Source organism: Myxine glutinosa, unplaced genomic scaffold (genome assembly GCF_964187855.1).
Source record: "Myxine glutinosa unplaced genomic scaffold, kmMyxGlut1.1 SCAFFOLD_1037, whole genome shotgun sequence".
Lineage (NCBI taxonomy): Eukaryota > Metazoa > Chordata > Myxini > Myxiniformes > Myxinidae > Myxine > Myxine glutinosa.
In genome coordinates this window covers 21,282-39,161 of record NW_027617132.1, presented here as the reverse complement: position 1 = coordinate 39,161, position 17,880 = coordinate 21,282, and the positions used below count along the sequence as shown (strand labels likewise).

At 40.1% G+C, this 17,880-nt stretch overlaps 1 protein-coding gene across 1 annotated transcript in view; it reads right to left on the bottom strand.

The window, feature by feature from the left end:
- Nucleotides 1-17,187, bottom strand: part of LOC144889135 (ras and EF-hand domain-containing protein-like) — a 69,039-nt gene extending 51,852 nt beyond the window's left edge. The window contains exons 1-6 of the mRNA XM_078769066.1: nucleotides 17,079-17,187; nucleotides 16,835-16,887; nucleotides 16,694-16,771; nucleotides 16,459-16,574; nucleotides 711-779; nucleotides 541-628 (exon numbers count right to left, since the gene is read on the bottom strand). Coding sequence (XP_078625192.1) covers nucleotides 541-628; nucleotides 711-779; nucleotides 16,459-16,574; nucleotides 16,694-16,771; nucleotides 16,835-16,887; nucleotides 17,079-17,187 — 513 coding nt within the window. The remainder of the gene's footprint in view (nucleotides 1-540; nucleotides 629-710; nucleotides 780-16,458; nucleotides 16,575-16,693; nucleotides 16,772-16,834; nucleotides 16,888-17,078) is intronic.
- Between the last annotated feature and the right edge of the window lie 693 nt (nucleotides 17,188-17,880).

The following is a 17,880-nucleotide window of genomic DNA, read 5'->3' as shown; positions in this document are numbered from 1 at the left end:
GGCATCAGCCTGGTGGAGGTATGCGCTCCACCGAGTGCCATTATTTATCATAAAAAATGACTTTTTTTTTCAATTTCCGTCATAAAAAAACATGCAAGCAATCAAGGCAGATTGACATATGATGAGAATTTCCAATTTTCCTCATAACAAACAGACAGACAGGGGTGAAAACATAACCAGTGGCGGAGGTAATAAGTGGGAAGGAAGAAACAGAGGGTGAACTTAATTAAATATCCTGATGGCAATTCGTAGATAAAATTAATCCCTTTCACATGTGGTTATAATGTAATAGTCTCGTAAATGTTGTTGCCGTTTGCAGTAATTTTGTTGAATCCAAAATGGATGCAAAGTTAAACACGAGGTTTCTCCCAGATCTGCAGGACCAGGAGTGCGATGGGAAAGGCAACACGAGATCACAAGCACCTTGAGCTACGGCTCAGATGGATTGCGATAAAACGAGTCCGCAAATAATTTAAAACATCCACCTTGGTGTAGGAATGCTGTCACGCAAGAGGGATGCCGGGAGGTGTAACTCCTTACGTTAGCGGCTTGCTTGTGCATGCTGAGCGTGTTCTCCAAGGCTGCACGGAGGTTGTCGTTGTTGTCGTAAAGCTTCCTGTTTGTCGACCTGGCAGAGAAACAAAACCCTATTACATCTCCATCGACGTTCTCGAAATCTCAACACTCGCATCGAATTTCGAAGCACTTACTGCAGCAACTCGACCTGTTTCTCCAGCATGAACTTCTCATCAGTAAGCTCTTTCATAGCCGAGTTATCCCTGTAAGAGGGAAACAAAAAAGGCTTATTGTTAAATTATCGATGCAACTTCGAGTCCTATCATGGCTGTGGTCCAGTAGCCATAAATTAATAAGTCCAGAAAGGAGTTAACCATTGTTTGGCACCTGCCCAAGGCATTACAATGGTAGCCTACACCTGATTAACTGTAGCATGCTATAAGACTCCAACCCAGAGCAAATCATGATTGTTAGGGTTTTTATTTCTGCAGTAATATTAGGCTAAAAGAGCAGCTTTGGGCTGGCAGGATAGTCTAGAGGTATGCATACCTGTGTCTGGGATGAAGAACCTGGCTTCGAACCCTGACCCAGCTATAAACTGTCATCATGGTGTTCCGCTTCGCATCCCTCGTCTGGACATTAACCTGGGCATCTTGTCGGTGCGTCATACCAAAATCTTTTAAAATGGCCGATGTTTCTTAATGTTCAGCATTATAAAAGTATACAACACAGATGAACAACCATGGGTTGGTAACAATGACACAGGCTTTCATGGGCCTTGTGGCCTCCTGCTTAAGTTCCTTGGAAGGGAATACATATATATATATATATATATATATATATATATATATATATATATATATATATATTTAATAAACAGGAAGTAAATTCCTGCGTGGGACTAGTGTGAAACAATTCTGACTCAACCCGGGACTCAAACCCACTAACATCATCACTTACATGGTGACAGCCCACTGAGCTTTTGAGTCCTCGGGATATCCTCAGAGATTTCTCACACAAACACTGCGAGCTTTATAATGGCTCATGTCTTACGTGCCTGCAAGGCAGACCCCAGATGGGAGTGCATCAGTGTATGTATTTGTTAGTAAGTGTGAAAGTGTATTGAGGATGAACTCATCTAACACAGGCTTTTATGGGCCTAATGGCCTCCTGCTTAATTTCATTGGAAGGGAAAATATATATATATAAATATGTCAGAAAGCTGGTTCTCCGTCGAAGGTCATGGTTCTTGCAGCAGGATAATGACCCTAAACACACTTCAAAAAGCACCCAGGAATGGTTCAAGACAAAACGCTAAACCGTTCTGAAGTGGCCAGCAATGAGTCCAGATCTAAATCCCATTGAACACCTGTGGGGAGATCTGAAAACAGCAGTTGGGAGAAGGTACCCTTCAAATCTGGGAGAACTGGAGCAGTTTGCACAAGAAGAGTGGGACAAACTGCCAGTAGAGAGGTGGAGGAAGCTTATTCATGGCTATAGGAAGCGCTTGACTGCGGTTATTTTGTCCAAAGGCTGTGCGACCAAATATTAAGTCTCGGGTGTCAATAATTTTGTCAATGCCATTTCTTTTTATTTTCTGATTTGAAATGATAGATTAAGTTCTGAATCAAAAACAAAGGTTCTGTAATATTAACAGTGAAATAAATAATTGTGGAGACCAAATACTTTTGTCAATTTCAACTTTTTTTTCGAGAAAATTGTGAGTTATTTGAAAAAAAGTGCAAGGGTGCCAATATTTTTGGCCACGACTGTATGGATTTACATATATGTTTGTATCAAGAAACCAATTATATTTATATATATTATTATTATTATTTCAATATTTCTTTACATGGAGTACAGGTAGGGACGTTTGGAGGCATCGGTGTACTTTTCTGTTAATCACAAAGATAGTAAATGATATTTGAACCTGGGTTCTCATTGTTGAATACCACACCAGCCAACCCGAAGTATTATATCTTTCAATAAATTTACAATGTTATTTATGTGTCAAATTATAATTGTAGTTATGTTATCATTTGTACGATCACAGCCATATTGAACTGCGGATGGAGATATAAATGTGCTTCAAATTACTTTCTGTTTATGACTCGTCATTTCAAGCAAAAGCAAGAGCTTGTAATGTATGAGAGATAACATATCGGTTTTGTTTGTACTTTTACAGAAGGTCATTATTGTTGTTCGGCTTTGTGCTGTGCCTCTTTGTGACGTCACACGGACCTAATGCTGTGATGTTCACTCTCACATATTACGAGTTTCCGATATCAATCGATGCTGCAAGAAACCAATTTGGTAGCAAGATTACCCGTAGGCAGACAGATATTGAAAATGAACCAGTACAAGATTTATAGTTTTGGAAACTGCCATTTTGGTGCCATTTAGCAAAATGCAAGAACTTCAAAAGCTTGGAAATTAACCTCCCTATTCCGTTGACTTGCATTTCTTGACCATCAACATCTCAAACATGTAAATTGAAACTCTCCAAGGCATTACATATCAACATAAGTTTTAGTCGATTTTAGACCACGTCGCTGACTAAATGAACCTATTTATCACTAGTGTTGGCAAAAAATATTGCACATTCAGGTTATAGATGGGAAAGGAAAACGAAAGAAAACACAAAATCAAATTATTTCACAGAATTTTGTTGAATGTCAATTTTGAAGTGAATTCTCAGCAAATACAAAATAAAATGTTTACCTGTTATGTATGCCACCATTATGTTGTTTTTTTATATCATAGCCCATAGGGCAAAGCCGTCTAGAACAGTGTTTGTCCATCTGTATGTATGTATGTCTGTATGTATGTATGTATGTATGTATGCATGTCCCCTCAAACGTATACCAATCAGAGCTGAGGATCTGGTCACATGACAGGGTGATGTGATTACGTCTGATGTCATTACGGCGGTACGGCGGCTGACTCTCCACACACCGCCATTTTGATTTATACGCCGTCCATGCCGAACATATCGTCAAACCTGTCATATATTACAATTACCATGCTCTACCTTCACATTTTTCATTCAGTGTGAAACACAAACAAACCGATTGCTAAAATGACCATCAAATATCGAAAGCATCGGCGTTACGTCTCGTCCAACAAAACGGTGTGTACCCAACCCTTGTGGAGTATAATCTAGATTACAGTAGATCTTCCCTCAGTTCTGTAAGTAAAACACCTCACGGATGTCTGGATTCCTCCAAATTTCTTTGTTTAATGTTATGAACAGCATTAGCGACTGTTTAAAAAGCTAATCATGTGTGTTTGTGGTTTATAATATTTTACAAGCCCAGCTACACCGCTGTTAGACTTTTGGTCTTGTTTTTCAAAATTCCGGTTCACACCATAAAAAAATTGGAATAACTTTTAAATCCTCGTGGAACGAAGTGACTTCACGATTGGACAGTGGATGACTTGCAGCTCAGCTTGCACAGAGTGTGTGGCATTACATGTATATTATGAACAAGGCATTTTACCTGCAGCTTTGCTGATGGATTTAATCAAAAGACAACAGGTTGTACTCATAGGCGTAGTTTGACTTCTCTATTGGGGGGGGGGGGGGGCAACGGCTTAATATTAATAATGGGTAGCTCGGTCTGACTTCCAAAATTACCATTTGCTGGTGTAGTTACAGTGTCCGTGAAATCATAAATACAGTTTACGTTCATTATTGTTACTCACGTTTAAATACGGGATGTTTTTATCTTAATTGAAAACAACTGAAAAACATTACGGTTGGGGCATTGCCCCCTGCCCCCCTCCCCCCAAACTCGGCCAGTGGTTGTACTTCATAAGCCTTCTGCTTTATTCACTCTATAATTTGTCCGAGGTAAATCTTCCATCTGCTTAGAAGTCAGCTAACATCACCTTCTTCAACCATCCTTGCTGCTTATATATATGGCGTGAGCAAAATGGCACTTCGATGCGATGGTCAGTGTTTTTTTGTTTTTTTGTTTTTTTTTGTATTTTGTAGACAGCTCTAGTTTCCTGTTTGACATTGAGGACCTCCATCCATTGTTGAGACAGCAGAAGTAACATGTCCAGAGTAGAGTGACCTGGTCTGAATCCAAATTGATGATCAGAGATCAAGCCATTGGAGAAAAGGAAGGATTTGATATCCGAAACAATGATGGATTCCATGACTTTGCTGATAATTGGGAGCAGGCTGATTGGTCTGTAGTTGCAAGGTTAAGTGTTGGAAGCTTTGGATTGAACCTCCACTTAAAACGAGTGAAATGAAACATTTTGAAAATTTCAACTTATTCTCACTCAGATTTCAACATCATGCAAATTATCAGGTTGTTTAAATCTTCTTTATTGATGAATTACATGTTTTATCATCCGCATTTTAAGAGGATGATTTGTAGTACCACCAGATGGCGTCATACGATACACATTTACATCGAAATAATTGGGGCTTCCCCCCCAATCTGAACCCCCTCCCCCAGATATGCTACACTGACAGAAACCATACTTGAGTGCCCTTAGGCAACATATAAGTTTGTTTGGATTTGGTTCAGTATTTTGTTTTATTTTTTGAAGCATATGTAAATAAACAAGACCAAAAGTCTAACAGCAGTGTAGCCGGACTTGTAAAATATTATAAACCACAAACACACATGATTAGCTTTTTAAACAGTCGCTAATGCTGTGTATAACATCAAACAAAGAAATTTGGAGGAATCCAGACATCCGTGAGGTAAGTTGTACTTACAGAACTGAGGGAAGATCTACTGTAATCTAGATTATACTCCACAAGGGTTGGATACATACCGTTTTGTTGGAAGAGACGTAATGCCGATGCTTTCGATATTTGATGGTCATTTTAACAATCGGTTTGTTTGTGTTTCACACTGAATGAAAAACGGTAAGGTAGAGCATGGCGATTGTGATATATGACAGATTTGACGATATGTTCGGCATGAACGACATATTAATCAAAATGGCGGTGTGTGGAGAGTCATCCACCGTACCGCTGTAATGACATCAGACGTAATCACATCACCCTGTCATGTGACCAGATCCTCAGCTCTGATTGGTATACATTTGAGGGGACATACATACATACATACATACATACATACAAATGGACAAACACTGTTCTAGACGGCTTTGCCCTATGGGCTACGCCGTAAAAAAATATACAAATTCACTTTTATAGTATAGATGTTTTATAGGTTGTGAAGGTGAGAGGTTGAGACTTGAGAGATCAAGATTTGTGGAGGTGAGAGGTTGAGGGATCAAGGCTTATTGAGGTATGAGGTTGAGGGATCAATAATTGTGGAGGTGTGAGGTTGAGGAATCAATGGTTGTGGAGGTGAGAGGTTGAGAGATCAAGCATTGTGGATGTGAGAGGTTATGGATGAAGGATTGTGGATGTGAGAGTTTATTGGTCAAGGGTTGTGAAGGTGAGAGGTTGAGGGATCAAGGGTTGTGGAGGTCAGAGGTTGAGGGATCAATGATTGTGGAAGTTTGAGGTTGAGGGATCAATCGTCATGGAGGTCAGAGGTTGAGGGATCAAGGGTTGTGGAGGTGTGAGGTTGAGTGATCAATGGTTGTGGAGGTCAGAAGTTGAGTGATCACTGGTTGTGGAAGTCAGAGGTTGAAGGATCAAGGATTGTGGAGGTCAGAGGTTGAGGGATCAAGGATTGTGGAGGTGTGAGGTTGAGGAATCAATGATTGTGGATGAGAGAGCTTATGGATGAAGGGTTGTGGATGTGAGAGTTTATTGGTCAAGGGTTGTGGAGGTACAAGGTTGAGGGATCAAGGTTTGTGGAGGTACAAGGTTGAGGGTTAAAGGGTTGTGGAGGTACAAGGTTGAAGGATCAAGGATTGTGGAGGTCAGAGGTTGAGGGATCAAGGATTGTGGAGGTGTGAGGTTGAGTGATCAATGATTGTGGATGTGAGAGCTCATGGATGAAGGGTTGTGGGTGTGAGAGTTTATTGGTCAAGGGTTGTGGAGGTACAAGGTTGAGGGATCAAGGTTTGTGGAGGTACAAGGTTGAGGGTTAAAGGGTTGTGGAGGTACAAGGTTGAGGGTTCAAGGGTTGTGGACGTACATTGTTGAGGGTTCAAGGGTTGTGGAGGTGCATTAGTATGTTAAATGCATCCTGAATGAATAACTCAGGTTGAGATGTTCAAGAAAAAAAAAAGAATAGCGGATCATTGGAGGAAATGTGGTGTCATGTGCATAAACTTGATGGATGAAGGTAGCGATAGATTAAAGGAAAGGGAAATACAGGGAGGGGGGGGGGGGGGGTGGGGGTTGAGGAGCAAACACGAAGTTATTGCAGATAGACAATGATGAAAAAAGGTTGGTGGTGATCAAAGTGAAACAAGAGTGAAGTATGAACATAATGAGGCGATTAAAGGCAACCACTTCAGCAAGTAAATTTGTAAACTGACAGAGAGATCCTACAACAGATTAATATACAAAACATATCTTGCCAGCCGCCCCCGACATCTCTTGCCTCCCACTCTCTACCATTGTCCTCTCAGCATCCCCGCTCCTATTCCTCCACCGTCCCAAAATAGTATTAATAGGGGACCAGCTAATAGATTCCGTGACCATTTTCTCAGGACCATGGTTTGAAGGCATATTTTGGATGATTAGGCAATACTACAATTTTTTAGCCGGGGGACCCCTCGCAAAAGTGTGGGCTAACTCCACCAGAGGACGAAATCCAAGATGGCCGCCAATAATACTGATTTGGCCATATTTCCACTTCTAATTAAGTTAGAAAGATGATTTTTGTGTCAAAATATATGTTTTTGAGGTCAAGGAATTCAAAAGTACAATTGCTCTTGTCATTTTCTTAATATTTGATGAGTTATTGAAGAAATTATTGTTTTTACCATTATTATTTATCAATTTTTTTCAGAGATTATTTTCCAGATAATTTGACAACAGCTGAAAGTCTTATACCATGAAATTCTAACAACCTTTATATGTTCAAGTTGAATTTATTAACAACTAGTTGTTGAAGATTTTTTCCACAGCAGTGTCATATGTCGGAACATGGATTTGCGCTAAAGATAAGATATTTCTCTTACTTACCATAATTTTTGTACTTACAATAACGATAAGATTTTAAGCTTTAAAATGTTCACTAATAGTACCATTAATATTTAAGATATTATTACACATCTATTTTTAGATATATGGAACACATAATTGTATTGTACTTGCTAAATTTGTTTTTTGTCTTTTTTCAGGTTGATGTAAACAATGGCAACATCATTTGGTAAAGGTCAGAAAAGGAGGAGTGATGAGATGACCTGTGGCTGCTGCATTATTTGCAACCAAGACTGTTACGAAGACAAAAGCAAGACATCCCCAGAAGCTTGGGAGCATTTGAAACAATATGCAAACAAGTGGAGAGGACTCGATAGATATGGTAGTTTATTTGACAAAGTTTCATGGGAAAATGGACCAAATGGTATATACTACCACAAATTGTGCAAAACTCAGCTCACAAGTAAGCAAAAACTGGAGCATGCTTTGAAACGTAAAAGCAAAAGTGAGCAACCTGCTACACAGAGTAATCCTGAAGGCCTTGTTACTTCTAAGCCAAATGCTGAAAGAAGAAAAGCACGTTCAGCCACAGGAACAATACGTGATAAGCATTTTTTGCATTTGGTGTATGAGGCCTGAGGATACAAAGCATCCTGGGCGTGACAAGTTTCACACCATGGAACAGATGGATGCCTAGAACATTTTCAAAAGTCAGACAGTTTATCTGGAGGATGAGAGTATGAGAGACAGACTTTTAGCACTTATTGAATCAACGCCAGATCCCTTTGCTGCTGAGATTCGTTACCATCGCTCCTGTTGGAAACTACACATATCGTCAATGCAAAATGCTTCTGGTGATGAAAAGAGACTCCATGTACAACGCATACATTTATCTGAAGTAAAACAGATGTTTTACCAACATGTGCGTGATGTTATATTTCAACAACATGGATTTCGTACCTTACAAAGTCTACTTCAAGACTACACTGGTATGTTACAGAACTTTGGCATGACTTCAGTTGTGAAATCGGCCTACCTGAAATCCATGCTGCAAGAGGAATTCCAAGACAAAATAGGCTTTCATGACCGTTTTCATCAGAATGAAAGTGCTTTAGTGTATGACACCTCAGCTGGAGGTACCTATGTTGAAGCAGCAATGAACAGTTGGGGCATTAGCGATGAGAATCTTGCCGAGACAGTAGCCCAAAGGCTCAGAAGTAGGGCATCAACTATGTCAATCATGTCATGGCCACCACATCTTGAAGAACTGATCAAAGAAGAAGAAATAGATGAGCTTTTGTGGTTATTTGTAAGTCTTCTAAAAAAAACAAAAAAGGGCTGCAAGCAAAACAAGGAAAAAGATGATCCTGAAGTCTTTGCAATGGGCTCACTTCTCTCCTCATTTATGACAGGGGCATGCGCATCTTTCAAAGCTAGGTTATCTGTCACACTGCATGGTTTGACAAAAAGCCGAGAAATTTTCACTTGGGATCAGTTACAAAGACATACTGCATCTCTACGATGCTTGGACCAAGTAGTCTTAGAACACAACAATACTAGTCCTATTGAGTTGGCAGTTGGCATCCCTGGTACAGCGATAATGGACGATGATGACTTCAATGATGATACACTGACAGGAGCAAACACATCGCACCGTACAAATGCGATGTTTGTTCAGCCAGAAAACCTTGTGAATTATCCATCAACGTCACCTGAGCTCTTACAGTTCCGAAATCCAGTGATGTAAAACGTATGTGTGTTGACCAGCATGTAGTCCAGCCATACAAAACAGTGCAGCGTGGAAGTCCAGCTGTGCGCACAGGAATTGATATTACTCCAAAAAGCAGTGAAATACAGCAAAGGAGGGGAATTATCCATGCACTTGTACGTTTGAATGAGGACCAAACACCACGAACACCTGAGACACAAGATACAAGTGCTTTTGCTGGTTTCCAGGCAACAGTCCAGCCATCTGTTGTGAAAAGCAAGCCCTATTACTTCCTGACATTCCCCAGCCCTCCAAACAAGATGGTTGTACATGAAGTGATGTGTAGGATTGTTGCAGCAGCAGAATATAAGAGCATGCCCTTTATTCAGTTAGTTGGTGACCAACCTGTGTATGCCCTCATAGTGCAAATCAAGTATGAACACCCAGCACAATTCAGCATTATCTTGCCGTCTATGGGCCCTTTTCACTTACACTGGTCTTTCATTTCTGCAATGGATAAACGTTTCCATGAATCAGGACTTGCTGACATTCTTGTTGCAGCGGGATCAGTTGATCAAGCCTTACGAGGTAAACACTTCAAGAGAAGTATCAGATGTCTGAAGCTCATGTATGAAGTTCTGATGAGACGAATGATCACCAGACGTATTCAAAATGGAGCCACATACCCAGATGGGGTAAAAGTTAACTTAGAAATTCTACAAGACCCTTCTTCTATGCCAGAGCAACGTCAGGAATCCTAAGCTCTTCTTGAAGCTAATCCAGGAGTCACAAGCATTAAGTCACATGAAGTAGAAAGGATAGAAAGTTCAAATAGTCCTATGGCTCGATTCTGGTTGAGTTTTCTACAAATGACTGAAATTTTGATGATGAACTTGCATGCTCGAAGAACTAGAAACTGGGAAGAATTCAAAGCATCGCTCAGGCTGATGATACCCTGGATACAGGTCTATGATAATGACAAGTATGGCAGGTGGATTGTGGAGTACTGTCTAGAAATTGAAAGTCTTCCAGAAGAGAAAGCCAAATACATGAGAGAAGGTCTGTTTGCACAGTCCATCAAAGGAAAACCTTACTCTTGTCTACCACTTGACCTATGGATTGAAATGACAATGAACAAGGGCTCCAAGATGAAAGCTGGTTGGCATAAAATCTTGAAAAATGAGAAGATGCTCCTCTCTGATGTGCACAATGTAAACTCAGTGAACAGAGTACGTTCATCTTTACATGTTGCAAACACACGAGTCACATCATGGACACACAGAAAATGCTCCAACTCGCATCAAACAAGATGAGCAAGCCCTCCAAGATTTAGATAGTTGCATTACTGAGTTTGACTGTGATCCTTTCAGCATGAATAACACAAGACTGAGATCACTGATGTCTGGTGTTCATGCTTCTGATGAGCTTGTCAGTGACTTTGATTCAGCATACAAGGAAGGAGAAAATTTGCTGGAAACGTTCTGCAAAGATAGAATGTTCACTAACTGCAAATCTTTTCATGCAACCATTCGCAGGAATTCAAGAAGAAATTTTAGCAACCCACCACAAGCAAAAGATGCTTCTGCTGCGAAGATCACCAAGTCCAAAGCTATGGAAAACAAAGCAATGGCATCAGTCATTGCACTCGCTGAAGCACACAAGGCCAAGTTCCTCCTCTCAGAAGTGATGGAATCTTGAGTCACTGAGGAGTGTCTGCCAATATTTAATATAAATGGCACAATGAGAAAGGGTCAAAAGTCAAAACTTGTAGAAGCACTGAACATGGAAAAAGTTCAACAGTTACCAGATGAATTCATAGCTCTAGTCGACATGGGTTTCAGATGGCACTTATGCACCCCTTCAGCTGAAGATCGTAACAAGCCAGATGGAACAAGCTACACATGGGCAGATTATGCTTCAAAGATACTTTCTGTTGTCATTAACAGACACTCATCTGCAAGTAAAATTGTTCTTGTTAAAGACCCATATGACTTACCTTATTCTATCAAAGACAGCGAGCACAGCTTGAGGTCAAACAAATCTGGCTGCCTCGATGGGCAAAGAAATGTCTTCATGAAATCATCAGATAAATTCCCATCACCAAAAGCATTTCAGGACCTACTACATAGCTCAGCAAACAAGCAACGTTAACAGACATTCCTAAAGAGTGAGCTACGCGGGTTATGTCAAGAAGGCCTCAATGCTGAAATCATATATTCTGTGGGTTCCAAATGTGAGAATTTAACAACAGGAGGTCAAGTTCATGATTTTGAATGTGCACACATTGAAGCCGATACAATTCTCCTTTTCATATATTCTCAAATTCGCAAAGCAGGAATCCAAACACCAGTCATCCTAGATTCAGAAGATACAGATGTTATCGTGTTAGCTGCACATGCTGCTCATAAGATTGATGGGTTTCTGGCAATAAAACGGAAAGGAGAAATCATCAACTACTAAACCATTTGTACCCAGGCTGTGTCTGAAATAATTGTCCCTCTTCATGCACATACAGGTTGTGATACAACAACATCATTCTTTGGACATGGGAAAAAGACTCTGTATGAAAAAGGATCATCCTTAGATGAAGCCAGGGCTACGCTGCAGACTGTTGGCAAAGAGATCCCTGCAACAAGACAGGTTCTTGATAACATGGCCATGTTCACTATTAGATTCATCTACAATGACAAAATTAGCAAGTCTCTGGGGGAAGCTCGAGCTCAAAAGTGGAAGAGCATGAAAAGGAAGTCAACCCTAAGAATTCCACCTGGCAGAGACTCCCATGACCTTTAGTTAGGCAGTTAAGAGGAAGCATCGTTCATTTTTTCAGGAAAGCACCAAATTTGGCACAGATGTAGTTTGGACCTATACAATTGTTTTCCTGAGGGGCGCCCAAAAATTCAGGAAATTCAAAAAATCCAAAAAAAATGTCCTGGATGCCGTGAAAAAGGGGAGCAAATGGGTATTGATTCGAACTGTAGATTCTGATATTGTGGTCTTGGCAATAGCACACTACTTTACCTACCAGTCACACGGTGTGGAGGAACTCTGGATTGCCATTGGCACTGGTAAAAGCTACCGCTACCTTGCCATCCATAAAATTGCCACCGGCCTTGGCCGCAGGACGTCCGAGTCTTTGCCATTATTTCATGCCTTCACTGGCTGCGACAGTGTCATTTTTTGCACAAATTGGGAAAAAGACAGCCTGGAGGGCTTGGGAGACATACCCCAGCATCACGCAGACCTTTCATGCTCTCGCTTATAGACCATCTGTGGACGCTATTACTATGGAACTACAGAGCATAGAAAGATATATTGCCATCCTCTATGACCGGACTACCGAGATAAAGACAGTGAATGACATGCGCCGACACTTGTTCACGAAGAAGGCAAGAACAATTGATCACATTCCCCCAACAGTAGATGCCTTCGAACAACACCTAAAACGTGCATGTTTTCAGGCTGGACACGTATGGAGTCAGGCCCTTGTGCCCTACCCAGAACTTCCATCACCAGCTGATTGGGGCTGGATGAAAACGGGGACTTCTTGGACACCAATTTGGACCACAATACCACTGATACAGGAGGCATGTTCAGGGCTTTCAAGCTGCCATTGTAAGTCGGCCTGTAAAGGCAACTGTAAATGCTCAGGGCAAATCTGCCCTGCACATCACTGTGTGACTGCGATGGACAGTGCTTGTAGTACTACGCATCTGTGCGAGAGCCTCCACCTTTCAAGTGCCCACAATATTTTAAGTTAAAACTGCAACTGTGTGTAACTTTAATTAATTAATACCATTCCATTGTTATCAGAGACCAATAAAACAATGTGTATCGCTTGGAATTGAAATTTTACTTAAAATACTATGAGAGATTCAAGGAAAATGGAAACACCATGGCGGTCATCTTGAAATTAAAGATTATGGATGCCAATCTTTATGCAATTGATCCCATTGGATTCAGAGACCAAGAAAACATGGGGTAAGACACTGGAACTGTGGTGTTATCGCTCATAGTATAGAAGTTATTGAGGGAAATAGGTCACAGAGGGCGGTCATGTTGAAATTCAATATGGCGGCCACCAGGGGTTCTGAATTTTTGGGCGCCCCTCAGGAAAACAATTGTATAGGTCCATACTACATCTGTGCCAAATTTGGTGCTTTCCTGAAAAAATGAACGACACGCCCTATTTTTCGGTCTTAACTTCCTAAGTACTTAGGGTGAAGAGAGTGAACTTCCAGACATACTTACTGCCTAACTTTGAAAAATCTGATCCTTCTACATCTCCCTTGACCCATGGATGGACCCTGGAAAATGGCTTGTGCAAGCCAGTGCGACATCTCAGGCCAGCACTTCCCAAAACCTTGCAATAATCAACCATTCCAGATTAGTCTTCTGTTTCAGAGGACAGTGACTCTGATGAAGATGAATATCTTGATGATGACTAACTTTCAATATGTTGTGTAGGGCTTGGGCCACTAAATTGCTTACTTTAGTTTTATATATATATATATATATATACACACCATTCAGCATACATTTTAATGCAAATGTAGATTGTTGTGTATTAATAGATATGTAGGCATATTACTTTGACCTATGAATCTAATTTTATGCAATCCATATAACCAGTTCTGTTTAAGTATATGTTTACCTCTAGTAAAAAAAAATACTTACAATGTACAGTTGTACAAGACTAATTAACATGTTGACAGATTACTTTGATTAAGACTTCTAATTTTGTCTTCATATTGAAATTATTGTCCTAATCCATGTCATTATTGTTCAATATGCCTTTCACCAGTTTCGGAACATACAATTGTATATATAAATTGTTGATTTGTGGTGAAACAGTGAAAATTTGTTTAGAAATGAAGTAACTTTTAATTCTACATTATTTTAGTTGTTCTTTTTGAATTCCTTGACCTCAAAAACATATATTTAGACACAAAAATCATCTTTCTAACTTAATTAGAAGTGGAAATATGGCCAAATCAGTATTATTGGCGGCCATCTTGGATTTCGCCCTCTGGTGGAGTTAGCCCACACTTTTGCGAGGGGTCCCCCGGCTAAAAAATTTTAGTATTGCCTAATCATTCAAAATATGCCTTCAAACCATGGTCCTGAGAAAATGGTCACGGACTCTATTAGCTGGTCCCCTACTATATGGACCTATAACCCTTGAAGTCTCCATTCCAACATCACAGATCCATTGATGCTGCTACTCTTCATATTGTGTTTAACAGAATTGTTTCTCTCTCAGGATGTAACGCAATCTACTGTGTCTCTTCCTTGCCATGCCAGACATGATCCTCACCCTGGTGGTGAGATTGCTGTCGAGGTCAAGAGCTCCATACTCCACCACCCAAGTCCTGTGCAAAACCCTACCTCACTTCCTGGAAACTTTGGCTGCATGTTCCTCTCTGTAACTACTCGTATTTAATGTTCGTCTGCATAGTGTACTATCCACTAAATGATGACGACTTCAAGCACAACTCTCTATCTGCTAACATGGACCAACTAATAGCCACTCCTCCAAACTCTCCATTTCTCACCTGTCATCAAGCTGTTTGCCTGGGAGTTAGCACTCCAACAATCAGCCATGGTATGGCAGCTGAGGCCTTCTGCAACTCCATGTGTTTTACCCAATCTGTGTACTTCCCAACCTGGATCTCTGCTGATGGCATGACCTTCTAGACCTGCGAATGACTCATTTTCCATGCAACCTCTCCTGTTCCTGCTCTACCCTACACAGTTCTTCATACCATGTTATTTTGAATGTACAAAATCTCTCTGTTGTTTATTTTTTATTTTTTTTGCAAGAGCTACCATGGCACCACAGGTATTAATCCAGGATGACACGCAGGTACTACAATATGCCCTCTCGCAAAGAGAATGGTCGAGACTCTAGATCCATCTTCTCTGTATCCAATATTGACTCAGCCTGGGCGAGCTTCCACAAAAGCTAGCTCTATCTATCTCCCTCTTTCTCCCTGTCCCTCGCTCCCTCTCTCCCTCTCGCATCATTTTCAGTTATCATATCCTCTAGGCTCTGGTACACTGAACCCTGTGGTAGGGCAGCAACTATAAATCAGCTTACTTTCTCTGCTTGTTTTCCTGCAAGTAAAGTAGCCGGTGTAAGCTATTACAGTGCCATGCCTGAAGGGCATTGCATCTCGGGACATGCTGTCCTTCGGATGGATGCGCAAAGCTGGCTTGTGAAATTTGAGAACGAGTTCAAAATCCGGCTGATGACATCAATTTTAAGAATGCAGGTTCTAAGCTTCTGGAAACCAGCTCCTGGTCCCAGGATAATTGCCATGTCACCATCAGATTACCCGAAGAAACCCACTGGCTCATTAATAGCCTCAATGATCAGCTGATTTGCCTTACCCCATTCTAGTCTAGTTTACAGTGATGCCAGCTCCTCATTATAATTGATTTGGAATACCTTCAGGGCAGATGGTCACTAAAATGCTACCCTAAATATCTATAAAGGAATTTTAAAAGAGCAAAATCAGTATCGTTCCATAAAGTAAAAAAAACAAAAAAAAAAACGTTTTTTCAGAAAGACAGTGGTGCATTATTTATTAATTTTTGGTTACGTGGTACACGGTGGGAACAATGTTACACTGTGGTATCTATCAGATGGTCTTTACCTTTGCCTTGATCATTTGTGTGGGTAGATCGAATTTTGATTAAGTGAGACTTTAACTTCTGCAACTGCAACTCTCGTTAGCTCTTTCACGAGCCTCGATTCAGTATACAAAAAAAAAAAAAAAAAAAAAAAAAAAAAAAAAAACTTCTTTCGTGTAAGTTCAGATATGTTACAGGGAGATAAAGATAAGGAAAGGTTTATGGAGTTAGTGCATGTCTATTGTATCCAATACAGTATATTGAGCACCATCTAAGGTGTAAGGCCTTGGTAGATCTAATAACGATTTGTGATACTGATATGATAAAGGAAGTTTAGTTGGGCAAGTATTTAGTATTTACTGTAATTAATAATCATAATATCGTTTGAGGTAGTAAATTATGAGAGTAGATTCTGAGGTTAATATGGTAAGGGTGTTGAAAGCAGATTACATGAAGGCATGAGACAAGAAGTCAGATAAATTGATGGCGATTTAATAGTTTCGGGACAATGGTTCTATATTAAAAATAGAGATTCATGCTGACATTGGCTGCGTCTTACTGTTCCATATTCATGGAGTGATTTGCAAGGTCAGTCTTTAGCGAGTCGATTTCGCTCTGCAAAACCATGATGTTCGTTTGAGCTTCCAGAAGATTCTTCTTCAGCTCCTGGTTTTCCTGCAGCAATGATCAAATGCTGGCATTAAAAAATTAACCGAATGCGTTTTTATTTCTGAGCAAAGCATTGTGACGTCATAATCAGATAATTTTGTTCATGACAGTAGAGAATGACTTACCAGTGTGATGTTGTTCAGCTGCTTCTTCAGGAGCAAGACATCTTCTTTTGGATCTGCAGCTCGGGATAGGTTCTCCAACTAGATGATAAAACAGATGAATGAAATTAATAAAATAAAATAAATTAATTTTTCTACGATCACCTCATCGGTTCCAGATATATTATCATAAACCTTCACACCATAAGGCTCACTGGCTGATGTTATAAGAGGAAATTTCAAATTAAGAATGTTCAGTATACTGAACAAAATTATAGAGTAGGAAATTCGATCTGAACTTTTTGAAAAATAGAAGTTGGGTAATATTTGTAGATTTATAATTTTTGAGAGGATTTGTCTTTATAGTATTGGTAACCGATACCCATAATCACTTTTCCTCCTTTCATACTGGTGACGGAAAAGCAAGATGGCAGCAAGTGAGACATAGCAAAGATGGTGGAACAGAGAATAACGACAGAGTTCATAGAACGCGTGGGTCTGCGAGAAAAAAGAAACATGGGCACTGGGCAGGGTCGGCGAGCAGCAAATTTGATTGGTCGAGAAGATGTAAAATGCCGTAATATTTTGCCCAGGTCCTGCTCAACGAAAGCTTTTTGAAAGCGCCAATAATAGACGGGTCAATATACAACCAGAACAGCCGTACCCCAAACAAATTGCAAATTTTAGTTTTATTGCATTTCCTTATATTTTAAGACTTACTTAGGAACATATCAAAAGTTGGACAGAAATGGACCATGGGAAAGTAAAAATTTTTGACATGATAAAAATGTCACAAAACCATGCACGATTCACTACGTCGAAAACGTCTTTGGTTTTTTATTTTTGTTTCTTTTTGTTTATATAAATTAATTTGTTCCACTGAGACCAGCTGCAAAGGCAACATTTTATAACACTTGTTTCGTGTCTTTAACAATGTTTACATCTGCTACCTGACACATGTCTTTAACAATATGACCTCCCAGCATGTAGGCTAATGACCTAATTCCTCACTGGTAGTTGTGCAGCTTGACTGAGTAACAACTCCACATGAATGAGTTAATTACACCTAATTAGGACTCAATTGGACAACGTTGTATGGTAAACATTGGAGATACAATACAATACAACCAAGGAGATACAGTACAATACAACCAAGGCCAAGGCAGTAGCAAAAAGACAGGTAGGCCTATGCATACAATTGCCCCATATAT